Source organism: Astyanax mexicanus, chromosome 23 (genome assembly GCF_023375975.1).
Source record: "Astyanax mexicanus isolate ESR-SI-001 chromosome 23, AstMex3_surface, whole genome shotgun sequence".
Taxonomy (NCBI): Eukaryota; Metazoa; Chordata; class Actinopteri; order Characiformes; family Acestrorhamphidae; genus Astyanax; species Astyanax mexicanus.
The window spans coordinates 19,731,806-19,757,818 of NC_064430.1; the positions used below are offsets into that span (position 1 = coordinate 19,731,806).

At 38.4% G+C, this 26,013-nt stretch overlaps 2 protein-coding genes across 3 annotated transcripts; both read right to left on the reverse strand.

Annotated features, from left to right (window-relative positions):
- Nucleotides 1-1,887: 1,887 nt before the first annotated feature.
- On the reverse strand, nucleotides 1,888-17,401 carry tpcn3 (two pore segment channel 3). Of its 2 annotated transcripts, XM_049471356.1 has the most exons (20): nucleotides 17,019-17,401; nucleotides 14,776-14,858; nucleotides 14,566-14,680; nucleotides 13,412-13,540; nucleotides 10,978-11,094; nucleotides 10,727-10,845; nucleotides 9,562-9,663; nucleotides 9,350-9,476; nucleotides 9,005-9,248; nucleotides 8,737-8,881; nucleotides 8,336-8,521; nucleotides 8,138-8,202; nucleotides 6,456-6,629; nucleotides 6,003-6,090; nucleotides 5,826-5,895; nucleotides 5,503-5,722; nucleotides 3,742-3,832; nucleotides 3,531-3,644; nucleotides 2,915-3,027; nucleotides 1,888-2,445 (listed from the first exon to the last, which is right to left on the reverse strand). In XM_049471356.1, the coding sequence occupies exons 1-20, from the start codon at nucleotides 17,136-17,138 to the stop codon at nucleotides 2,321-2,323; spliced, it is 2,547 nt and encodes an 848-aa protein (XP_049327313.1). In that variant the 5' UTR covers nucleotides 17,139-17,401; the 3' UTR covers nucleotides 1,888-2,320. The 2 variants fall into 2 exon arrangements, with proteins under 2 accessions (XP_049327313.1, XP_007230049.3); XM_007229987.4 differs by lacking the exon at nucleotides 6,456-6,629 and having other exon boundaries at nucleotides 17,019-17,398.
- A 1,004-nt stretch (nucleotides 17,402-18,405) lies between these two features.
- pgap4 (post-GPI attachment to proteins GalNAc transferase 4) lies at nucleotides 18,406-24,854 on the reverse strand. Its single transcript, XM_007229986.4, has 2 exons — nucleotides 24,783-24,854; nucleotides 18,406-23,260 (listed from the first exon to the last, which is right to left on the reverse strand). The coding sequence occupies exon 2, from the start codon at nucleotides 23,167-23,169 to the stop codon at nucleotides 21,919-21,921; it is 1,251 nt and encodes a 416-aa protein (XP_007230048.3). The 5' UTR covers nucleotides 23,170-23,260; nucleotides 24,783-24,854; the 3' UTR covers nucleotides 18,406-21,918.
- Between the last annotated feature and the right edge of the window lie 1,159 nt (nucleotides 24,855-26,013).

Here is a 26,013-nt window from a genome sequence, read left to right on the forward strand (position 1 = left end):
AATATATATTTTTAAATAAAAATAGCTACATTAAAATCTAAACATATACAGTTCTGGAAAAAATTGCGACCAATTCAAAATAATCTATGTCTATAGGTATATGTTTGAGTATAATAATAACCATTGTGGTTTTATTCTATAAACTACTGCCAACATTTCTCCCAAATAAAAATATTGTACTTTAGAGCATTTATTTGCAGAAAATGAGAAATTGACAAATTAACGAGCTTTCAGACCTCAAATAATGCAAAGAAAACAAGTTCATATTAATTTAGAACCAATACTAACGTTTTATCTAAGGAAGACTTCAGAATCAATAATTGGTAAAATAACCCAGAATTTAATGTATGCTTTCCACCAGTCAAGAAAAAAATCAGGATTTTTCATGGGCCGCTCTCCCTACTCACGCCCATGTGGAGTACTACAGACAAGCAGCTCTCCAGCCCAGAAGGTTGATGAACAAACTTGCAGAACAGTAGATCTCAAAGCAAGATAAAAGGAGAAACACACAGCCCAAGTGGGTTCAAAAATGAGTGGGAAACGAAAACGGGTGCGGAGAATAAAAACGGGCGGAAAACGAAAACGGGCGGAAGATGAAAACGGGCGGAGCACGAAAACGGGCGGAAAATGAAAACGGGCGGAAAACGCAAACGGGCGGGAAATGAAAACGGGTAGAAGACTAAAACGGGCGGGAAATGAAAACGAGCGGAAAACGAAAACGGGCGGAAACAGAGATCACGCAAAGCATAAGCGAGGAAGACAACAGGCAGGGTAAACAAAGGCTATCCTGGGAAGCGAGACAAACACACTGGAGAGAAGCACGAGGGAGGAGGAGCCAGGGAGAGAGGAGCAGAGGCGTAGCAGCAAATTCTGGGCCCTGTACACTGTCCATGTCAGTGGGCCCCTATCTATGCCACTACACAAGGAACATGAGAGAAAAAAATCAGGATTTTCATGGGTAGTTAGGTCCACTCCCCCCAAATTGAGTATTGTCCTGCTGGGAAATACAGTCCTTAGAGTTAGGGAACATTGCCAGAGCAGAAGTAAGCAAGTTTTCTTCCAGGATAATCTTGTATGGGGCTTGATTCGTGCGTCATTCGCAAAGACCAAACTGCCCAATGAAACATCTCCAGATCATCACTAATCCTCCATCAAATATAACGGTGGGTGCAAGTACATCCATACCTCCATCTAAACATTTCATGGCCAGGTGTTGAGCAAAGCTAAAAAAAATTGAACCCATCAGAAAAGATGATCTTACTCCAGTCTTCTTATGATATTTTGCAAACTTCAGCCTGGCTCTTATTTGCTTCTCATTGAAGGTCCTTTTTCTAGGTTGAGTCCTGCTTCTGAGAGATTGTTTTGAACTGTTCTTTTCACGTACTTCACCCCAGCTATCATTTGCCATTCTTTTTATAGGTTACTTGATGTCTTCCTGCGTTTGCTGACTGACATTCAAATAAATCTTTAAACATTAGCATTGCTGTTTCTAAATGAATATGAACTTGTTCTCTTTGCATTATTTAAGGTTTGAAAGCACCAAACCTTTTTCATTATTTTAACTATTTCTTATTTTCTGCAAATAAATGCTCTAAATGACAATATTTGTAATTATATTCCGGGACAAAAATGTTGTCAGTACTTTATAGAATAAAATCACAATGTTATTTTACACAAATACATACCTATAAAAAGTTAAATCAGAGAAACTGATAATTCTGAAGTGGTCTCTTATTTTTTTTCCAGAGCTGTAATTAGAAGTGTGGTTTTGAAAAAAAAAAAAAATACAGTGTTTGTATGACATTTAAACAACTATGCTTTAAACACAAAAGGCACGGTATATTGTTAATCATCTACATGTTGCCCTGAAAGAGATCAGAGAGTTCCTTCAGTTTCAGTCTCTTTATTACAGCTTTAAACACTTTGTACACAAATTCCCTTCTGCTCCCATTCCCAAATCATAACGTGCTGGAGGATTCTTTGGTCTCAGATAAAAAAACCTGTCTAGCAGCAGGCTAAAGTGGCAGTCAGGTTCTCCTCAGTTTTAAGGCTTTCGGTGCTTCAAAAGTAATATTAGATAATATAATGTTCCACAGGGTTCTGAGCATAGTATACTTTATCTAGAACATGATGTTGTGCAGATCTTGCAGCGTTCTACATCATACTTCCTGTGGTTTCGATCCCACAGGTTAAACCTCCACAGTCCCTGCTGGTCTATAAACACATCCCTGATCTTTAGTTATACAAAAATATATATATAACAATACTGCAGTATGCATTTACACATATACATATATGTATAGTGTGTGTATGTGTGTGTTTATGCAGGGTTGAAGGATGGGTTGGAAAAGTTCATGTCTTCTGCGTCTTCGTTCATGTCGTCTGCACTGAGGTCTGTCTCAGTTTCAAACATTCTCTGCAGCAGAGCATCCATCGTGCGATACCCTGTAAACAAAACCAAACAAACAACAAACACTGTTACATCATATCCCACAACTTTTGCCATATCCAATAAAAGCTAAAGAAATCGGCATGATCCTGTGTGTGTGTAAGTGAATTCTGTCCAGATGTCACAATCCAGCATGGCCAGTGTGTACTATAAAACTACTTTTATGATGTGTGGAAACTCAGCTTTAACCTGGCTAGCTCTCAGACTGAGCAGTAACAGTGTAAAACTACCTCCACCATGTTTGAAAGCTGTACTTTAGCTTGGCTAGCTCTCAGACTGAGCTGTAACAGTGTAAGACCACCACCACCATGTTTGGAAGCTGTACATTAGCCTGGTTAGCTTTTTTTCTGTGAGTTGTTAATCTGCTTCAAAACAGTGCTCTAATATGCCACGAAGAAAAGAGAATTACACTTCTAATAAACCTAAACAGAACGAAAAAAATTAGAAGGTGGAAGAATGAGTTACTTTTGGAACTAATTTTGAACATCAGTGTGGGTCTGGTCTTCGCTCCCTCAGAGGAACCCATATCATTTTCCTGAGTCTCCATCGCCTCCACCAGGTTTCCATTCATCTGCTCCCTGAACAAACACACACAAATCAATCTATCATATTTAATCAATAAATCAGTACAGTATATCAGCTGAAATGACCAATAAGAGAATCAAAGGTGTGAGCAGCACAGCTCTGCGTTTATACTATCCTGCAGGACACGTTAAAGTGTGATTTACCACCAGTAGGCCTATTAAAACCTCGGGTTTACTCAGACTGAGAGGTTTCTGTGTTCTAAAACACCCTAAAAAAATGTATTCTGAATGCAAAATGGGATGTTGTGTTACATTACATATTTTACAGACATTTCTAATTTTATCCTATTTTTCCCCAATGTGGAAAGTCAATTACCCCACCCACGAGGGGTGTAAGAAAATATCTTTATTTCAGTACAGTTGCTAGGCAATTGCTATGGTATTCCAAATGGTTGCTAGGATGTTGATACATGGTTACTAGGTGGTTCCTATTGGTGCAGCTAGGCTGTTGGTATGGTATCCCAGGTGGTTGCAAAGGTGTTGCTAGGCTAACTTACTGCTCCACACACAGGTTCAGCTCCTCAATTTTCTTCTCTAGTGATGTATGCAGGTCCGTTTTTTCCACCATGTACTCAATGAAAAATGCCTCCAGGATGAAAGCCACGAAAATGCTGCCAGTAAGAACAGGAGAGGTCAGTTTCTGCTGCTCTTCTACAGAAATTAGATACTGAATAGAACACACAGAAATTAAAAATCTGTCTTTCTTACTTAATGATGATGATCACCACCACAATATGGAAGAGAACGAAGAATATTCTGGCTGCATTATGAGTGACTGCGGTAAATCCACCAGTCAGCAGTAAGATAAAGTCAAGGAAAGTTACTTTATTAACTAGATTTAAACTCTGAACATTAACATACACTGCCTGGCCAAAAAAAGGTCGCCACCAGAAAAAAAAGGTCATACACTCTAATATTTCGTTGGATCGCCGAGTCTGACCACTGCACAAAGTCTTCTCCAGCACATCCCAGAGATTCTCAATGAGGTTAAGGTCTGGACTCTTTCACAATTCCAGCCCCATGAATCCTGACATTGTCATCTTGGAATATGTTCATGCCATCAGGGAAAAAAAATCCATTGATGGAATAACCTGGTCCATATTTAGTATATTCAGGTAGTCAGCTGACCTCATTCTTTCAGCACATACTGTTGCTGAACCTAGACCTGACCAACTGCAACAACTCCAGATTATTTTTTGCTCAGGAAGTGTTCTATTGTTGGTATAAAAACTAAGCAACTTCAGGTTTCCACCTTATTTTGTACAGCGGGAAAAAAATATTTGATACACTGCTGATTTTGCAATTTGTCTCACCTAGAATGAAGAGGTCTGGCATTTTTATCTTAGGTCCAATTAAACCGTAAAAGACAGAATATAAAAAAAACAAGAAAATCACATTTAATTATTTTGAAATAATGAATTTGCATTTTTTTGCATGAAATAAACATCTGTTTTTAACAGACCTGTTAGTTTTTCTTTAAGAAGCTTTCCTATTCTGCACTCATTACCTGTACTAACAGCAACTGGTTACCTGTATGAAAGTAAAAGAAACCTGTCCACACACTCAATCAATCACACTCCAGCCTCTCCACCATGGCCAAGACCAAAGAGCTGTCTTAGAACACCCAAGAAATAACTCTGGACCTGCACAAGGCTGGGATGGGCTACAGGACAATAGGCAAACAGCTTGGTGAGAAGGCAACAGCAATTATTAGAAAGTGGAAGAAACAAGCTGAATGCATGATAGCTGACTGTTTGAGTGACTTGGAGTTTACTTGATTATCCTCTGCTTGTAAGGTAGGCTGGCTTTAAGATACTTTTAGCTTAATTCTGTTAGAACTATTTTGGTATTCTTGTGCTTGTTGGGATTTGTTGGCACTTGTTGATTTAGGGAGTTGATTCAGGTGTGGTTTTTGGCTATGGGAGTGGAAACATCAAACTTTGGGGTGATTTTACTGCAATAGGGAGAAGACGACTGCACCGCATTAAAGGGAGGATGGATGGGGTCATGTATTGCAGGTGTTGCATTTTGGCCACCAACCTCCTTACCTCAGTAAGAGCATTAAAGATGGGTCCTGGCTGGGTCTTCCAGCATGACAATGACCTGAAACACACAGCCAGGGCAACTAAGAAATGGCTCTGTAAGAAGCATTTCATGGTCCTGTAGTGGCCTAGCCAGTCTCCAGCGATAGACTCAAAATCGGAAAGACCTGGAGAAGATCTGTATGGAGGAGTGGGCCAAAATCCTGCTGCAGTGTGTGCAAACTTGGTAAAGAACAAAGGTTTCTGTACCAAATATTACTTTCTGTTTGTCTACTGTATAAAATATGTATTTCATGCAATAATGGCACTAACTAATTATTTAAAAATATTTAAAAATACAATTGATGAGCTAAAACATGTGTGGGTTTAAGCACTGGAACTATGAAACTTCTGCATCCTTAAACTAGGTAAAGTTGGTGAAGGATATCATGCCACTGGTTGACCACGGTGAGCTCCAGCAGCAGAATGAACGAGGACACCACGTCATTGAAGTTGTTTTTGCAGTAGTTGTTCCGAGCAAAAGCAGAGTCCTTCAGCAGGGGATTACCACAGTATTCCCGTGCAGGGTCTGTGGAGTTTGCTGCAAAAACCTGAATCTTTCCTTTAAAAAGCTCCATCCCCACCATCGCAAAGATGTAATACACCACCTCGGAGAAGCACAGTACAGAAAGTACACTCAAACTCATACATGTTTCAATTGACATTTACAGAAAATGCTAAAGATCCACCGTGAACAAGGATAGCACTAACCAGGATCAGCTGACCAAAGGTGAGCATGGGTGGGCCTATCCTTGTTAGAGTATCGATGATGGCACGGAAACTGCCGGAAGTAAAATAGACTTTCTGAAACAGCCTATCATATGTCATACAGGACTGATAAAAAACATACTATCATATACACACTCACACAGACTCATACATACATACCTGGGAATTGTGTCCACCACCCGGATGAGCCGTAGCACCCTCAAGATAAAAACAATGTCCAGGATTTGACGGCTGGTGTAGCCTCCCGCTAAGAATATACAGAGCATCATTCAACAACCAACCAGTACTCGAAAGGGGCTGCATGTTCATCTCAGAACTTTACTTCAGACAGATTTCCCTGTTTACAGTCCTCTAGTCCTCCCCTAGAACTGTTCTCAACATTGACTTAGGACCACCGCCCACAGTGGTATGTACAGGGGTTGGACAATGAAACTAAAACACCTGTTATTTTAGTGTGGGAGGATTCATGGCTAAATTGGACCAGCCTGGTGGCCAATCTTCATTAGTTGCACATTGCACCAGTAAGAGCAGAGTGTGAAGGTCCAATTAGCAGGGTAAGAGCACAGTTTTGCTCAAAATATTGCAATGCACACAACATTATGTGTGACATACCAGAGTTCAAAAGTGGACAAATTGTTGGTGCATGTCTTGCTGGTGCATCTGTGACCAAGACAGCAAGTTTTTGTGATGTATCAAGAGCCACGGTATCCAGGGTAATGTCAGCATACCGCCAAGAAAGCCGAACCACATCCAACAGGATTAACTGTGGACCCAAGAGGAAGCTGTCTGAAAGGAAAAAAAAATGTAAGCAGAATTCAATCTGCACCTCAACTCTACTGTTTCCACCAGAACTGTCCGTCAGGACAACAATTTTTTTTGGTCTAAAACCAGGTGTTTTAGTTTAATTTGTCCAACCCCTGTATTATACACTATGTGCCAAATTAAAGATTTATGACCCATAATTTATAATCATACCAAGTATAAGTTCTATCTTCTACAAGTTTGAGTACTGTGCAGTGCAATTAAATAAAATTCAAATGTATTGCATTATAATGATACTGGGTTATCAGTTGTGCAATATAAGACACAAGGCACATAATCACGGAGTATCATATACAGCAGACAATAAATATAATAAATACATGTGTATACATAGTGCAGCTATTACCAACTGTAGACAATAAATAGTACAGTGATATAATTGGTTGATGTAAATATAGTAAATAGTTCAGTGTTGAGGTATAGTGTGTAGAGGTAGACCAATGTTGCACCAATGTGGAATGATCATCTCAGTCCCTAGACCTAAATATTATTGAAAATCTGTGGTGTGATTTAAAGAGGCCTGTCCATGCTCAAAAACCATCAAAGATGTTTTGTAAAGAACCAGAAGCCAGACTCTCATTGGAAGCTATAGGAAGCGTTTAGTGGCTGTTATTTCTGCATAAGGAGGATCTACTAAATATTGATGTAATTTTTTTGTTGGAGTGCCCAAATGTATGCTCCTGCCTAATTTTGTTTAAATGATTATTGCACACTTTTTGTAAATCCTGTAAACTTCATTTCACTTCTTAAATATCACTGTGTTCTTCTGCTATATGATATATTTAACCAAAATTGCTGACCGGAACAACCAATGATTTATAAAGGAAGATCATGAAAATTATCAGGCATGCCTGAATCACATACCACTGTACACAGTGTGGTCTGATGTCTGACGAACACACTAATAAGCTCTCATTCCCTTTAATTTTAACTTGTAGGAGGATGCTGCGAACAATACACATAGTTGACAGACAAGAAGATAAAACCTTTAGTTGTCACGGTCTTAAAGAGTAAGTGAAGTGAGTGATTGTGAATACCATATTGGTAATCTGTCAAAACGGTCTCTATTACAACCCTGAGTGATCGTAAATTTAAAAAATATAAATGTTTGCATTTAGAGCCAGAGTCACTGTAAAACTCCAAGACGTGTCAAGCAGACAGAATTTTTACTGGTACGATCATAAATCAAGGGTTTAAATCATTCTGTATAATATGTATAACACATAACACTCCCCACATTTGCCCTTGACAATCGCCTCACGGATTTCCCCACACAATGCCTTGCCAATTCCCTCGCATTTACCCTGTTCAGTCCCTTTGGCCAGTCCCCACGATTTCTATAGACAATGCCCAACAATTACTCTCTGGTCGCTTGAGAGAAATATCATGCATTCACCCTATGTACTCAGAGTTCAATTGGTGTTAAGTCTGGTTTCAGTGAGAGTTAGTTAAGTCTAGGTAGACGTGCTTACAAGACTTCAGCGCTGCATTTATTATTGTAGCCAGAAGAGCAGAGAGGATGATGATCGTATCAAACCTGTGAAGATGGACAGGAAACAAAGAAAATTAGAGGAAATTAAAGATCTCAGAACTTAATGTCATTGTAATCATACCTATAGAGTACACCATCTGTACAGCATCCCAACCATCTCCAATAAACACATCCTCACCAGTTCCAAAATTGATGCCTGGCAAAAAACGCTCGTGGCTCAAAGGTGTAGAGCTTAAGGAGGATCTCCAGCAGGTAGAGCGTGAGGAATGCCCACTCAGCATTAGACACCAGGGGGTCCTCCTCATCCAGGCCAATGAAGACTGCATTCACCAGGATTACAGCATCATACACAAACACAAACACCCTGAAACACACACACACACATAAATATATATCTTAGAAACTTAGAAAGCTTAGAATGCTTTTTAGATTCATATTTTTTAGTATTTTATATGTTCTTGTGTGTTTAATATATATGAAGGGTTGTTTTATTTTATTTTATTTTATTATCTTAATCCCTCACTGATCAACTCTGCTGTTGGGATTCTATACATTGTAAAGAAGAAAAGCAGTGTTTACCTGTGCTTAACAATGCGGTGGATGATTCTGCTGACAGTGGAATTGTACAGAGCTGGCATCCACAACTGAAATGGGTGTGGGCGGGACTTCAGGGTTATGACCTGGATATTCAGCAAATCAGCAATTTGCAAAAATGCCTGCTTCCCTTCAGGAAACACAAACAATCCCACAGAAAACAGAACCACAATTAAATGTTTTTTTTTTCATTTATTGTGAGAAACACAGACAGACAGATAGCTTGCGTGTAATGATGTCTCTGAGTCCTGACCTATATGGCCTTTGTTATTGTGATCTAGAACGCTCCAGAGGAGCTCCCTGTGGGCGGTGCTGATGTTGGGTTGAACTTGCTTCACCAGCTCTGTCCATCTGCTCTGACTGACCACTGGATTCGTCCCGATCTCTCCGGTCCCTCCAGTTCCTTCATTTCCTACAGTTCCTACATTCTCCTTTAGAAGACAAAATGCTCGACGTAGCTTCTGCCTTTTAGTTTTCACCAGCTGTCGCACTTCCTCCTACAGTGAAAGAGAAATAAAAAAAATCGTTTTATATATTACCACTAACCACAATCACAGGTGGAAACTAGGATAATCTCAGAACTGAAATCTCTGTATACCTTTAAGTGTTTTTTGTAGTTGTTGTAGACCACAGCCAAGAAGACAGACATGAAGGTGTAGGTGTTGATGACGATGTACAGGATGAAGAAAATGGCAAAGTAGGAGCTGTAGTTGTAGGCTGGCATCCTTTTAGGATAAATATCAGTCAGCACAAACTCATGAACAGATGACTACTCTGACTTCAACTCCAGAGAGCATCTTTAATACTCACATGACATCAGGGCTGTTAGCCGTGGTCAATAAAACATATAGTTCAAATACACTCTCCAGGTAGTTTGTGAAGTAAGATGTTCCATCAATGGTTTTCAGGTTCCTAAAGAAGACAAACAAGGGAGGACCATCAGAACCCTATATTTATTAATGCAGCTTAGTTATAGATCTCTCCTTGTCCGCACAAAGGAGATCAATAAAGCTCCATCTCTCCTAGTAATCCAAAAGGAGTTTAGCCAACTAATTTCAATGATGCTCAACAGAGCTACATCTTTTTAGCTCATTCTAAAGTACTTCATTGGAGATCCATCAATCCAACTTATTCCAAAGTAGCTTCATCAACTCTACTAATTTCAAAAGGTGTTCAGTGGGGCTTAGTTGCCCTGAGCTCAGTAGGGCTTCAAAGTTTCAATTCATCACAAAAGTGTTCAGCAGGGTATCATTACAATAGAGCTCTATCACTTCAAGCTAATTCCTATGGATTTCATTAGAGCCCCTTCATTACAACTCATCCTAAAGAAATGAAGGTAAGCTTGCTCCCTCAAACACATTCCAATGGAGTTGCTAGTGGAGTGCTATCACCTTAAAATACTTTTAAAAAAAGTGGAGCTTGATACTTCCTGAAATCCCCTAAAAATCCCCCAAAAATGTTTAAAATACCTCCATCACTCCAACTTATTCCAAAGGTGTTTTCTCTAACTCAAACCAAATGAGTTCAGTGTAGCTCCATTACTCTAAAGGCCCATTTATACTTCTGTGACGAACGTACGCTGTAACCTGTGTCGATGTGTACCCTATGCCGTAGCTTGACGTGGACAGCCGTAGCTGTGATTGGTCCGCAGGGCCTCGCATTCTCGCCTTTGCAGTTAAAACTGGAGAGCGATGCAGAGCTGCTGACATATGCACACAGAAGTATAAACACGCTCTAACACGCTCGCTGGAGATGCGTAGGCTACGGTGTAGGTTTGATGCAGAAATATAAACTGGGCTTAACTCATTCCAACACTGTTTAACGCCTGAAGTGTCTGGTTGTGAAGAAAGTTGCGTGTGTCTGGATGTGGAGTAAAGTGTGTGAGATTTTTAGAGTTGTAAGCAGGTGTGTGTGAGATATCTGGAGGTGGAGAAGGGGTTCGTAAATGTAATGATGTAGGAGGTAGGAAGTTTACCGTTTGCCCAGCAACTTCAGAGCCATGAGGGAGAAAATCAGCAGACTAAAGATAAAGAGGCAGAAAACCACCAGGATCTGTGGCAGAGCATTCCTGATACTTCTAAATGCCCTGCGGAGCTACACACACACAGACACACACAGACACAAACACACACAAACATAAACATGGATAAATCTGGAAAAAGCTGTTAAGAAGGGGCACAGCTACACTGCTAAAGACTCTCAAAACTATGGATTTTAGTTTCCTACCTGTTGTCCCTCCGTGACGTTGACCAGCAGTAAAGGGCGCAACACACGGGACCAGCGCACTGAGGAGTGTCCACTTGCATACAGAGCTCCATATATGATCATGTCAATCAAAAACAGCTGGAAAAACAAGACACAATGGCAACATTACATTATCAACTCACATTACTCACAACACATGATAAAACTGGGTTCTGTTTGAAACAGTTCCTCTTTAAATAGTGTTGCAGTTATATTCAGGCACCTCATATATTGCCTTAGAAAAATGTGAGATCCTTTAGACAGGCACCATGCTAATAGGTGTACAAAAGCTCTTGTTACTTGTTACCTCCATTAGCTTTGTAGCTCCAGTGCTAATTGGTGTACATAAGCTGTACATAAGTTGTTAGTTAGCCACATTTGCTTTAAAGTGCTAAATGGTCTACAGGGGTTGGACAATGAAGCTGAAACATCTGGTTTTAGACCACAATAATTTTATGTCCCGACGGACAGTTCTGATAGAAACAGGAGAGTTGAGGTGCACAGCTACTAAATCATAGTTAGCACAATGATAATTGCTAACCTCATAAGCCTCATAAGCAAAGTTGTCAAAAATAAAAGTTCAAATACTCTCAATATTTTACCATATACTAACATTTTTGCACCATACTAAAACATGCTGAGTTGTCTGCAGAAAGGACAGGAGTGTTTCCTGGCGATTCTCTAACAGAAGTGCTGATGTAGTAAAAGGGGAGTGTAAAGTTCACTCTAGAGCAGTGTGACACATGATCACTCACTTCCTTTCCTCACTGGAGTGTCATTAGAAATCTAGAGGATCTGATTTATGCTTACCAATCAAATAAATATTACATAAACAAGTCCTTTTTTACCCACATTACACATTTATTCTAAAATCAGAAAACCCTGATTTATTGTGCCGTTACACCTTCTGACAGGAACACAGTGTGTGGAGTGATACCACTCTGTGCTAAGGTGAAAGTGGCTCTGGTTCCTCCAGCGTTCAACTCTGTATAGAGTTATAGAGTAAAATAAGTCAGATTGTGTTTTAAACCAAATCCATACAGCAAACTAATAGGGCCTGTTTACACCTGGCAATAAAATGCTCGGATTTCGGACTAATTTTGTCCTCTGGGTTGTTTAAAGATTGTCTCAACTTTCTGTAATTGGTCTGAAAATTTGAATAATCTAGAAAAGTGTTTTCACACTGCAGATGAAACGGAACATGGTTCAGTAGATCCGAACCAGGGCGGACTCTTTTGGTCGGACGAAACTGTACCTTACATTGTGTCAAAATTTCCTGACAAATAGATAAATATTCTCCAAAAAAATATATATATATTATAATACTTTTGCTGCCTATCTAGAAGAGGCAGATTATATTTACATAATATTAGGGGTGCCCCAAATATCTGGCAACCAAAATAAGGTAAAAGGACCAAATAATTTATACCAAACAATGGCATTTATTTTGAGGAGCAAAAAAAAATATTTAGGCAAATTCATTTACACAATGGTGAAAATGGTAGCAAAAATAATTAAGTAAATGAAAACCAGAAAAAATATATTTGTGTTTTTTTTGTTTGGTTTACGCCAACTTTAATGCATACAAAATTTCATTTCATTTCATGCTGGAGCACTGTCTTCTGATGAAATTTGATGAACTATGGTAAACATTCTTGTATTTTTTTAATACTGCAATACAAACCACAAAAGAAAATGCAATGCAATGCTGAAAAAAGTTCAGTCTAATTTTGGTCTGCCAGCCTTATCTATCTTTCTCACAACAGTACAGAACTACAAGCATTGTTTAAAAATCATAAATTTAGTAAGGATCAATCACAGAATTGTTGTTGCGACAAAAAACAGTGAAAATCTCCATTTGTTCTTTCTTTTTTTTTACTGCATTGCGAAATTATCTTGTTGTGACTCGGTATTGGCAGATACTCTAAATCAAATGACGTAGAAGCAAAAAAAAATTATTGGGACATTCCTAATAACAGTAGCAGGCTGGAAATTGTTCCTTGCTTGGGTGCCATACAGGTTGATTAATTTCCTCAAAAAGTAATAAAATAAACACATGAAAATCATCAGTGTTAACATGGCCAGAACCAGTTTTGCATCACTTCCTGTGTGCTACGTTTTTAACACACAGGAAAAAATATTTCTTTTTAAAAACACAATTGCAAAGTGAGAAATAAAAAAAAAATAGGTTTATACTGACAATTATATAATACCAGGTGTAAACAGGCCTATAAAGATCTGGAAAGATCAGAGAGATCGTTTTATGGGAGGTGTCTGCAGCGACGAGATTGGTTACAGCATAAGTACAGTATTTATTAGCATTGTTAGCCTAGTATCTCCTGTATGATACTCTGATTTAACACTTACTTTAAATAAGGAGGTGAATTAAGGCAGCAGTCAAAGAGATTGCAGTTACCGTGATTATGACGATGATGCAGAGGTTTTTAGGATCTCTGAAGAATATTCTGCGGGGGATGACTTTAGAATAATGTATAACCCGAAGAGTGATGGCCAAGAGACACACCAGCTCCATCGCTGAGGTAGCCTGAAAATGAATAACACACAATAACAGACTCACAGAATTACTGTGTATGTGTAAGACTGCAGTGTGTGTTGTTTGTATTTAATAGATATTGCAGGGTAATTAATTCACCACAGCATAACTTAGATAAAACTCAGATGTGACAACACACAGTCCTGCTAAATGACTCACAATCTCAGAACATGAAAAAATGACCCATGAGTCAAAGTTTAGAATGGTGAGAGAGAGAGAGAGAGAGAGAGAGAGAGAGAGAATGAAACCCCTAAGCTAACACAGACCTCATCCAAGCAGTTGTACCTTTTTGCAAATCACATGTACATCAATGGATCCAAAAGGATCCAATGCAGTTAGATGGAATCCAACAATATGACTACATCAGCAGTGTCCAGATAACAACACATACCAGTTTTATACATTTCATAGAAACAAAAAATATATACTTAACAGTAACTTACCAAGACTTTTGTATAAAATAATAATGTAACAAAATAAAATAAAGTTACATAAAGGTAATGTGATGTAATAAAAAAATACAGAATATTTAGTGGATGCATAAAAACTAGAAACATTGTAAGTAGTTTGAACACAAAATACAATGCTTTCAAGACAGAATAACATTATCACATTATGGATTTTTATCCTGTAAATAAATAATGACTACATTATTGTGTAAAATACAATAAGACGCACCCTTAGTTGTGACTGTGGTGTAAGACTGCAGTATGTGTTGTAAACATGGTGTGCAGTGTGCACCTGTAGTGTTTTGAAAATGAGGTGTATGGCAGTAGTATGTGTTGTAAATGTAAAGAATAGCTGGAGGAAGTGATAGGAGGGTGGAGTATGACTGCAGTTTTTATTGTGAGCATGGCTTACAGCTGCAGTGAGTGTTGTGTTGTGAGGAGGGTGTGCTGCTGACGTGGGTGCTGTGTTGTGAGGATAATGTACCGCTGCAGTGAGTGTTGTGTTGTGAGGAGGATGTACTGCTAATTTGGGTGTTGCATTGTGAGTGTGGCGTGCGTTATACTGACCCACAGCGGCAGGCTCACCACAGCTGGTTCTTCAAACAGTGCCAGAGCGAGATCCACCATAATGAAGACGTACACCAACACATGCAGGAGACCATGATTATACAGCAAGTACAGCCTGTCACACACACATATACACACACACAGAGAGTAACACAATAGAACAGCTGAACTGTATCAGGATTAGGCCAGTATGATGGTGTGAATTTGTACCTGACAGCCTGAGGCGAGGGGTCAAAGGGGATGTTCCGGTTGTACTGCGCATCAGACACGTACACCCCAGCCAGATCAAACTTCTACACCAACACAAACAACACACGCAGCAGTTAAGCCACGCCCACCCAGCCTACACCCTGCTTAGGCCCCACCCAACCAACCTACACACCGCCCACGCAGCCTACACCCCGCTTAGGCCCCAGCCACACAGCCTACAATAGTATAACACACTTCTTTATGCTTACAGAAATTCAGCATTTATCCAAACCCACTCAGTCTACAGCAGTTAAGCCACACCCACTCAGTCTACAGCAGATAAGCCACACCCATTCAGCTGCTAGACGTTTAGCCCCGCCAATTCAGCATTAATTTCAAAGCATACAGAAGCTTAAGAGTCCAAATTCAGTTTATCTTTTACAGAGAACATTAACATCTTCTTAAGTGAAAGTGCACTCAGTAAACGTTTCAATGGTAAGAACAGGAAAAACCTATGAATGTCTGATTACAGACAGCAAAATCTGAGCAAAATCACAATATATTTTTTTAAATCATAATGGAGGATATCATCAGTACTTAAAGAATACTGACACGAATGTATATCGTCCCTGTCCTATGAAAAACACTTATCTTATTTCTTGATGAAAATAAACTCTTTTTACATTGACTTCCATTGAAGGTTTACAAGGTTTTTTTTCTCTCCTGTAAAGTTTCACTGGACAGCGACGATATTTAATTATAATAAGCATAATTCATCACGTTTAACTGGATGAACTGCAGCTAATGCTCTTCCATGTTGGGCAGCACACTGGTGTAAGGAGAAATAGAATGCTAGTAGGAACTAAATGTTTAGAGAGCAGAAGCTGGGAACCTTGGTCCAGTATGTGTATGCATCATAATTTAGTTGCATAAAGTTAAGAAACTCTCAAATCAATTTGTCATTCATCCCAATATTGCAGCTACTAATCTTGTATTCATTCATCATAGGTGTGTGATTGATTGCAACGCAGTGTTCTTAGCAGCTTTCAGTCCCTATCATAACAGAGTTTCACCTCTTAAGCTTCTATACGGTTTGTTTATTTTTAGGACAGAGATAAATATGCATTATATTGTGATACTGACATATTTGTACAGATATATTAATATACTGACAGCACATGCAGCATGGTTAACAATGTTAACAATGCTAGGGAAGCTAGGGATGTCCAGACCTGATCCCGTGATCAGGATTTTTGCCTAAGGAGAGTTCTCATAAGGTAAATAAAGGGTTTAATTAAATACTGCAGTTTTGAGCCTTTTTACAGTGTAACAAGAAAATTTAAAACGTACACAAAAATCTGAAACTGTTACACACAATCATAAAAGCACTTAGTTTTTTTTAACAAATCTAAACTTAAGAAATCAGTCATTACATATTTTTTGTATTAAGTATTAATCAGTATTACATCTTATTTAAACTGTGGGGCTAAATTATTTATACAAAAATTGGCTCGGAATCGGCTGATACACAGCCTTAGCTAAGAGACTGAGTTTGGATTATTATTAGCTACTTTTTCAAGATTAGCTACTTTTCAAAGATATGAAAATAGGGGTATGATCTGGCTGTCTCTGTATATAACATACTGTCTGTAATTATCCAAGGGGCAAAAATGCAGTAAAAAAATTCAACACAATTCAACAAATGCCATGCAATTGTGATTATGAATAGAATATCTCTGGAAAAAATTAAGAGACCACTTCAGTTTCTGAATTAGTTTCTCTGATTTAGCTATTTATAGCTATATGTTTGAGTAAAATGAACATTGTTTTAGTCTATTCCAAATTTCAAATAAAATATTGTCATTTACAGCATTTATTTGCAAAAAATGAGAAATGGCTAAAATAACAAAAAAGATGCAGAGCTTTTAGACCTCAACTAATGCAAAGAAATATGATTATATATAAACCTGGTGTGATGTTTCTAACCCACACACTGCTTTAACTTAGCATACTTTAGCCATCAGCTCCGCCAATTTCAAAAGCTGAACTTTCCAAGTCCACCTTAAATTGTGCAGCTGTTGCCTTAATGCACCCGATGCTCCGGAATGCAACAGCTGCACCATTTAAGGTGGACTGGAGAATTTTAAAGCCAGTTATAGGCTCCCAGCTCTTGTTGTGATAGATGTTGGGATGTTCTAAGCACGGTTCAATGGGTTCTAAATGTTCTCTAAGCAGCCATGTGGACGCTAAACGGTTTAACCTACCTCTTTGCTGAGGTTCTCCTTGTTTTCTCCTCCATCATCTGCTCTTCTGCTCCACTTTTTCTCCTCTACCTTAGACATGTTTCCCCCTGCTCCGCTCTCCTCCGCCTCCCTGCGCTCCATTCTGCTCCTGTCGTGCAGGAAATCCTCCTCGGTGCGCGCGCACACACACACACACACACACACACACACTCACACACACTGCAGGAAAAGTTTTCTAAACTGTGAGCAGAAGTTTTGTTTGTCTCAGTGCTGTTGCATGTCTCTCTCTCTCCCGGTCTCTCTCTCAGTGTTGTGGCATGTCTCTCTACCACAGTTTCTCGCTCAGCTGAATCAGTGTCATGTGACTGAGCAGCGGAAAACTCGCCATTCCCACCCGCATTCCGACAGAGCGCGCGCACCCCCCCCCCCCTCGCTGATTGGTTGGTACAGTCTCTTCTCCAGTGCTGTGATTGGTTAGAGCTTACATTTTGCCCTGTAATTAGTTAGTAGTATTTCATCTTTTTTGCTGTGATTGGTCAGTAGTGTCCGATCTCCTTCGCTGTGATTGATAAGTAGTGTCCAATCTCCTTCGCTGTGATTGATAAGTAGTGTCCGATCTCTTTCGCTGTGAGTGGTCAGTAGTGTCAGATCTTTTTCTTATTGCCAGTAACTTAATTTTTTATATTCCACACTATGACTGACTTGCCCTGTCTGATCTCTCCCTTGCTGTGATTGGCTATATTTTAGGCTATGATTGACTTGCTGTGTCTCATCTCTTTTGCTGTGATTGGTCAGTAGTGTCCGATCTCCTTTGCTGTGATTTGTCAGTAGTATCTCACCTTTTTTGTCTTTAAATTGCCAGTAACTAATTTTTTTAATATTCTACACTATGACTGACTTGCCCTGTCTGATCTCTCCCTTGCTGTCATTGGCTATATTTTAGGCTATGATTGACTTGCTGTGTCTAATCTCTTTTGCTGTGATTGGTCAGCAGGGCTGGTCTCCTTCGCTATGACTGGCCAGTAACTTAACTATTACATATTCTACACTATGATTAACTGGCTGTGTCTGATCTCCTTCACTGTGATTGGCCAGTAACTTGGCTATTTTATATTCTAGGCTTTGACTGACTTGATGTGCCTGCTCTCCTTTGCTGTGACTCGTCAGCAGTGTTTGATCTTCTTCGCTGTGATTGGTCAGTGTTCCATAAGCTTGGCTATGATTGACTTTCTGTGTATTTCATTTGGTGTAATGATATAAACAAAAGAGATCAAACATTACTGATCAAATTAAGCCAAGAAGACCAATTACTTGTTAGTATGGAAAGCTGATTATTATTGTAGGCTACTGTTAAAGCTACTGGTTGTTTTGATTTTTAGGCAAAGCAAAAAAAACAAACAAACTCAGATTTCAGTAAATTTTACAGTTTTATTTGTTATGTAAACTTTACAGCTGTGGATCTATGCTGACCTAATTACATTCAGAATTATATAAATATATACAGCTCTGGAAAAAAAGAAATAAAACATTATGAGTTTCTTTGATTTTCCCAAATTGAAAACCTCTGGAATATCATAAAGAGGAAGATAGATGATCACAGGCAATCAAACCAAGCTGTGAGTTTTTGCACCAGGAGTGGCATATCCAAAAGCAGTGTGTAAGACTGGTGGAGTAGAACATGCCACGATATGATTGGCATGATCACTATGATTACAAACCAGGGGTGTTCCACCAAATATTGATTTCTGAACTCCTAACACATTATGAATATGAATTAGTTTTCTTTGAATTATTTGAGGTCTGAAAGCTCTGCATCTTTTTTGTTATTTTAGCCATTTCTTTCATACAAATGCTTTAAATGACAATATTTCTATTTGGAATTTGGGACAAATGTTGTCCGTGATTTATAGAATAATATAACAATGTTCATTTTACTTAACCATATACCTATAAATAGTAAAATCAGATAAACTGATTCAGAAACTGAAGTGGTCTTTTAATTTTTTCCAGAGCTGTATATATCAAAAAAGAGTCACTGATCAAAAATTACTATCAGGAAAATATAATTATCAGGAAAATAACAGCAGCTGATGTCATGAAGCTTATAATTATCATATAATTATGTTCCTCATTTTTTTTTCAAAACAAATAAATCAATAACATGCTGTGGAGTTTTAGCACAAATATTGGAAGTTCTGAAGAACTGATCCAACCCACATAAGAGTCAGCAACTCACAATTATACATTCCCTTTTAATCTTTAATTAAGTTTAAATAAGGCCACAGTCTTAGCCTGCATCATAAACCACCAGGGGGCCTTAAGTTAGGCTGATTTTATTGATTGATCATGTTTCACTTTAAATAACTAGAAATGTAACTCATGCTACAACTACTACATCAACAACAAAAAAGTAATGATAAGAATATAAGAATGAGGATTGTATTCTGCAAAAAATTAAAGGTACATGTAAATATACCGGTAATTAATTAAGTGCATTTGCTTTGGCAGAAAGTCGGCTGACATTTTCTCTCCAAGGTGATTGGTCAGTAAGCACTGACCAAGGAAAGACACTCTGTGGTTTATCAGACAGGTAAATTACAGTTTCATCCAGTTATGTGAATCACAAAAAAACAAAACAAAAAAATAAACAAAGAGATGTGAATACACAAGGCCCAAAACCACCAGTGTGTAATCATTACAGAAAGAATAACAGAAACAAACCCTTTAAAACCATAAAATCACATTCCTTAAGGAAATTACAGAAACTAAAAGGCAAAGGTCAAACCAAAAACCTGACTAAAGGCGTGTCTATTACTCCAAAACACACTTTACACACACTTCACATAGCAGTATTCTATATTTAAACTTGTAGTTTGGTAATCTTCTCAGGTCCCACTAGTTACATCACTTAATGAATCAGGCACATTTTTGCCTCCTAAAGACTGATTATCTTGTTTTTTAAAGGTGAGTATGTATGATGCCAGATTGTATGTCTCTTGGTAGTGAATGAGAGCAATGGATAATGTTTTAAGCAGATCAACAGCTCATTAAGAGCTCATCAAGCTGTACAAGTACAGCTGACAAACATGGTGGAGGTAGTTTTACACACTGTTCCAGATAAGTGTCAGTGGGTCACCTCTTCAGAGATTAGAGTGCATGTTTGGTATAAAACAAGTTTAAACCTTATAAATTCCCATAACTATTATGCAACAGTGTCTTAGGCATCAGGCAGTGTATTTATAATAATATGGAACAATGCTTGTCTGTTAGAGCGCTTTTAGAGGTTCAGATATCTCCTTCCATTCACCACCACTGTGAACAATTCTGACTTAATAGGTTTCTCCAGAATGGAGTGTATCACCAAACCCAATCTGATTGACATGGTTCACATCTTTATTAGGTTTCTCTGTGTGCCACTTGATGTTGCTGTTTTAGGAACTCAATTAGTAAAAGTAGGAATACTGAAACTGCAATGAAGGACAGATCTCTTGAGCTGGGTTTTGGGAGCAGGTAATGAAAACTGATGGATGCCACAGAGGGCGAAGCTCTAATTGCTCACAGAGACAGGAGGAACCTTACTGAAAGGTACCCAAGCATGGGAACATGCGTTAAGGTGGAGGACTACTGCCCGTTTATTTATTTTTTTTTTACACTGGTTTCACACCTTGCCCAACTGCTGTTGCACCCCATCACAGTTTTTTTGGATTGGTTAAAAAACACATTTCTGTTTATTGATTAGTCAGACATTTGGTGGGAACAAAATCAACCATTTTCATCATACATCAGTTTAATACAACTGCTGAATTCTATTCAATCCCTTACTGGTCCTAAAAGAAGAAGAAAAAAAACAAGATTCTAGAAAATTCTAGCAAATTGAACCTTTGCATGGAGAAATGTATTTTTGGTGAAGCTCCCAAGCATTTCTATACATATAGTGTATATAGTGTATGAGTATAAAACTAATAAACATCTATATGTCAGTGCTGATTGGCCATAGGTTTATCTTGACAACCTACTTCAAGGACAGGACTCATTTCACATCTTTCTGCTTTCATAATAGCTGCGTTCCAAAGTGTAGCCTGCATGCTAGGTGGGCTGTATTTTTTCAGTCGCTACATCACTGAAGGCTGTTTCAAAATGAAGGATTCTTTGTTGCAGCGGAGAAATGTAGCCAATGTTCACAAAACTTTGAAGGATCCGATTGATCTTTAGACATTTTTATAAGAAAAGTCCTATCAAGGATGCAGTCATACCGAGGATTTATCTAGGGATGTCCCAGATCCGTTCACGTGATTGGAATTCACATTATTTTCAAACGATCTGAATCACTGATGTATTGGGTGGAAAAGATTCTGATATTATGATATTTTCTCCAGTACAGCTTACAGTTAAATTCAGTAACTTCTGAGAACTTGTACACTATTATTATGAATCATGAATCAAGATTTTAATATTGTGGTGATTACTAGACTATTTTAATTTTAAGTTATTGACGCCACTAATATAACTTAATTTTAGCTTAAAAAGCTGGTAGGTCACATTGTTTACACATAAGTGTACCTTTTGATATTTGCACCGGTGATTTTAATGTTCGTGTTTATTTCAAGTTAATAAAAAAAAATAATACATTGTTTCCATAAATATATTTAGTAAGCAATAATTATATAATTATATAAGACTTTTAAAATCAAATTCTGTGATTAAATGTATGTTTTGATACCCTTTTAATGGTAATACAAATTTCATTTAAAAAAAAAACTTAGAGTACAACTTGGATGTGTATTTTTTTGAGATTGGTACTTTACTAGACTTGTCCTGCCACTACTGCAGCCTAAACTTTGAAACGCAGCTATGAGTAGATGATTAAGCCCTTTTATTGAGTAAACTCAGGTGTGCTGCAGGTGTCCAGGCAGTTGTGGAGTCAGAGCAGTTGTGGATGGATTGGGTTAGCCCTGACGGAAGAAAACGCTCCAATGTGTGTGATGAGGTTCGGCTCCAGACTGTGTGCTCTCTCTCCTGGGGTGTTCCTGGCAATCTGGTACAGCGCCATGTCTTTGGCATAGCCCTTGACGCACTGGGCTCTGTCCAGCAAGGCAGCGACGCGTGTGGATGCATTGCCAGGAAAGAGCATAGCTGGGGTGCAGCATTCTGTCGCAGGGGAAATGGAATAAAGTTGCGGGGAAAAGCGCCGGAGCTCCAATAGGTAGTGGCGGCCCCCGAGCTCAGCCACAGCCATTACATATAATACCAGGAACAGCAGGACTGGGCGAGAGAGAGGTGGAGCCCAGGGGCCGCACAGAGCCACACCCAACAGCAGAAATGTTGTGGCCCCCACAAAACCAAGCCCCACCCACTCCAGGATTCGGTATGGCTCCGGGTTCCAGTAGCGCTGCAGACGCTCAGGGTGGTACAGCTTTACATACAGGGAGTTTAGCGCAAAGCGGCGGGCCAGGAGGTTCTGAATAACAGGGAAAAAGTCCATTGTGGGCAGGGCATCATCTTCCAGCACCACCATGTTCTTGGGTTTCAGTAACTCCCAGCCTTTCTGAAGGCAGTACACATAATCCCTCTTTTCCTTCTCAAACATGTTTAGGTATCCAGATATCTTCTGCTTCTCTTCCAGATTACGCCGGACCACCCAGAACCGCTTTTCTAGAAGCACGGCGTCCTCATTCGGAGTTGGACCGCTTTCAACATCACACACCAGAACCTGAGCACACGGCTTGGAACTGCTGCACATGTGGAGCAGGAGCTCCAGACGCTGCATCACCTGGAGCAGGTAATGGAAGTCTCTGCCGTCAGTCCTGCGGGCAGTCACCACAGTCACCAAGAGCTCTGGTTCCTTAACAACCGCTGCTCCAGGAGCCTTCAGAGATTTAGCAGTTGCTAGGCTCTGCCAGTAGCTCAGCGCCTGCTGTCCTTGCTCAAGGCTCTCCTGCAGTGCCACGTCGCTCATCCAGTTCAGGTACATCGAGCGCAGGAAGTAGTAGGAGTAGAGGCAGCGATGGCAGCACAGCGGAAGAAGCACCCCAAATGTCAGCAAACACAGAGCCGCAGCCCGAGCCACCGGACTCGACCACCGCACATGTTGCAGCACCACATTCCTCCATCGAGGCTTCTGTATGGAGCAGCAGGAGCGAGGCTGGATTACTGCACCCCCTGTCCCCCCCATCAGCAGATCACCACAGCTCGTAACAGTCGCTCACTGTCACTCCTCCTCTAATGAGTTCACCATCCAGCTTCTGCTCTCCATCGAACAGCACCTGCATCAACAAAACCACACACACAATTTATACTCACTCTTACTTAAGCCTTTAAACCATAGCAATGTAATAATTCAAAGTGCATACTGAATAATTCAAACCAGACACTAATTAATTTAATAGTTTATACTGGATAATTTATAATGGACATTGAATAGTCTACAGTAGACTCTATTATACATTTTTTTGTTACCACCAGGTCCTAAAATAATATCACTATATTCTTGCCGCTTGATACAAAGCAATGTTTTTTTTATTATTCCTTTCAAGAACATATTACTCCAACAAAATAAACATTAAGGTTTCATTAGTATAATTAATGTCTAAAATATGTATACATTCAGTAGAAACAAAAAAAAAACTATAAGCATTTACTAAACAGGGAATCGCTATAATAATTTTGTAAAAAAAAAAAAATAACAGTGTAACAAAATAAACAATTTAACGTAAACCCCCTGATTTTAGCTGACTATAATTCATAGTAAATATGGCATAATTCATAGTGGACACTCAATAGATCATAGTGAATATAGAATAAATCATAATGGACACTATAATTCATAGTAAATATAAAAAAAATCATAATGGATGCTCTATTATTAATAGTAAATTTAGAATAATTCATGATGGTTACTATAATTCATAGTAAATGTAAAATATTTTATAGTGGCTGCTCTATAATTAATAGCAAATATAAAATAATTCATAGTGGATAGTCAATAATTCATAGTAAATATAAAATAATTTTTAGTGAACACTCAATAATTGATAGTAAATATAGAATAATTCATAGTGGACATCCTACAATTTAAAGTAAATACAAAATAATTCATAGTGGTTACTTAATATGTCATAGTAAATACAGAATAATTCATAATGGACACTATATTTCATAGTAAATATAAAATAATTCATACTGGTTGCTCTTTATTTAATAGTTAATAAAGTATAATGCATAGTAGACACTAAGTCTTTTTTATGGTTAAAACAATAATTCATAGTAAATAGAGAATAATTCGTAGTGGACACTATAGTTCATAAAATACACTATATATAAGAGTGGATACTGAGTGTTTGTAAAGGACACTGGGTAGTTTATAGTGGATATTAACTAACACACAGCATAGCCTAAGTACTGTAGTTAATGTACAGTGTGTTTATACTGTTTATATTGTTTTAATCTGCTCCACCGCCTCCTGTCTGTTTAAAGTTGAACTGCAGGTAAAACCTACCACAAGTATCCGATACTTCAGAGTAAAGAACAGGTCGAATAATCGTTTATTAAACGTGCTAGCAGTGTTAATGTGAACATAAACACTCGTTAATTAAATAAAGACACATTAACGTGTTTCTAACACAAATAAACCGCTCGGCTTCCTTCTCCACAGCCGCTTATTCCAATTATTCCGCTTTGAGATTTAAGGAGAGCCGGTATAACTAGAGATTAGGAGTCAGAGGCCTTAACTCGCTACACGAGCTGCTGCTGCTGCTGCTGCTGCGGGTTTACCGCTGTGAGTCTCACCGTGCCCGCTGTGCTCCTGCTCCGCCATGTCTGCCTTCCTGTAGATAGATAACGGAGACTAGGCCACGCCCCTCTAAAGAGTACATGGGCTGAGTTTCGGCCACGCCCCCAGCAGGCAGCAGGTGGCGCTGTTGGACCGTGTACACGCTGAGGATCATTTAGAGACCTGAAGCTGCGCTCCCTATAAATACTGTATTAATTAATGTACAGCATATTTAGTTTATTTACTTCTTTATTTAAAACAGTGTAATCGTTTCTGATGGATATTTAATCATTTGAAGTAGGTACTAAAAATGTAACTGTTTAGTCCAATTTTTCATTTATTTTGTCCTTTAATTTATTTTATCTTCTGTTTTAACTTTTTATTTATTTTATTTATTTTGACCTTTTTTATTTTCTGTTTTACATTTTAATTTACCTCTACTGTTCACTTTCTTTAGTTTTTTGTTTTTAGCTACTCACTTTTTACTCGTCTATTATTTTGTATTTGTTTTTTTATTATTCTAATAATTTATTTCTTAATTAATTTAAAGACTACTTTAAAGTTTAGCCTGTTCACTAATCTTTTATTCTGATTTATTTAATTTCTTTTTAATTAAAAATTTAATTTAGTTCCTTATTTTAGCTAAAGCTTATTTTTTTCAGTTGTAAATGCTCGGCTGCACTGAAAATGAGGGTTGCCCTCAGTGTACTCCAGAGTGAAAAATAAACACTGATTGACTGACTGATTGATTGATTGATTGACTGACTGACTGACTGACTGATTGATTGACTGATTGATTGATTGACTGATTGATTGACAGATTGATTGACAGATTGATTGATTGATTGACAGATTGATTGACTGATTGATTGATTAATATATGATGGATATTCACTAATTAAATTCAAACTAGGTAATGATAATTCCAAGATGATACTGAATAATTTAAAGTTAATAGTGGGGAATTAATTAGTGCATAGTGTATACTGGAATGGATACTAAATAATTTAATGTAGATACTAAATAATTCAGAGTAGGTACTACATAATTTATTATGTAAACTGTACTGGAATTGAAAAAAAAATCATAATTGCTGATTTATAATACATTATGTACACTGTATTCTAAATCATTCTTATTGGTTACTGTTTAGCACTTAAAAGAAATTGCATAATCCATAGTGGATACTAAATAATTCACAGTAGGTAGTGGGTAAAGGTGTGTAAAGCATTGAGCAGAGTGACAGGG

Excerpts from the sequence above, each read along its gene's own strand:
- tpcn3 (XM_049471356.1), bottom strand. The coding sequence starts at position 17,138 with ATGGAGCGCAGGGAGGCGGAGGAGAGCGGAGCAGGGGGAAACATGTCT. Across the intron at positions 3,645-3,741 it reads GTGGTGATCATCATCATTAA|CATTTTCGTGGCTTTCATCC; the intron begins GTAAGAAAGACA and ends TCTTACTGGCAG. Across the intron at positions 2,446-2,914 it reads GTTCAAAATTAGTTCCAAAA|GGTATCGCACGATGGATGCT; the intron begins GTAACTCATTCT and ends TTTTGTTTACAG.
- pgap4 (XM_007229986.4), bottom strand. The coding sequence starts at position 23,169 with ATGGGGGGGACAGGGGGTGCAGTAATCCAGCCTCGCTCCTGCTGCTCC.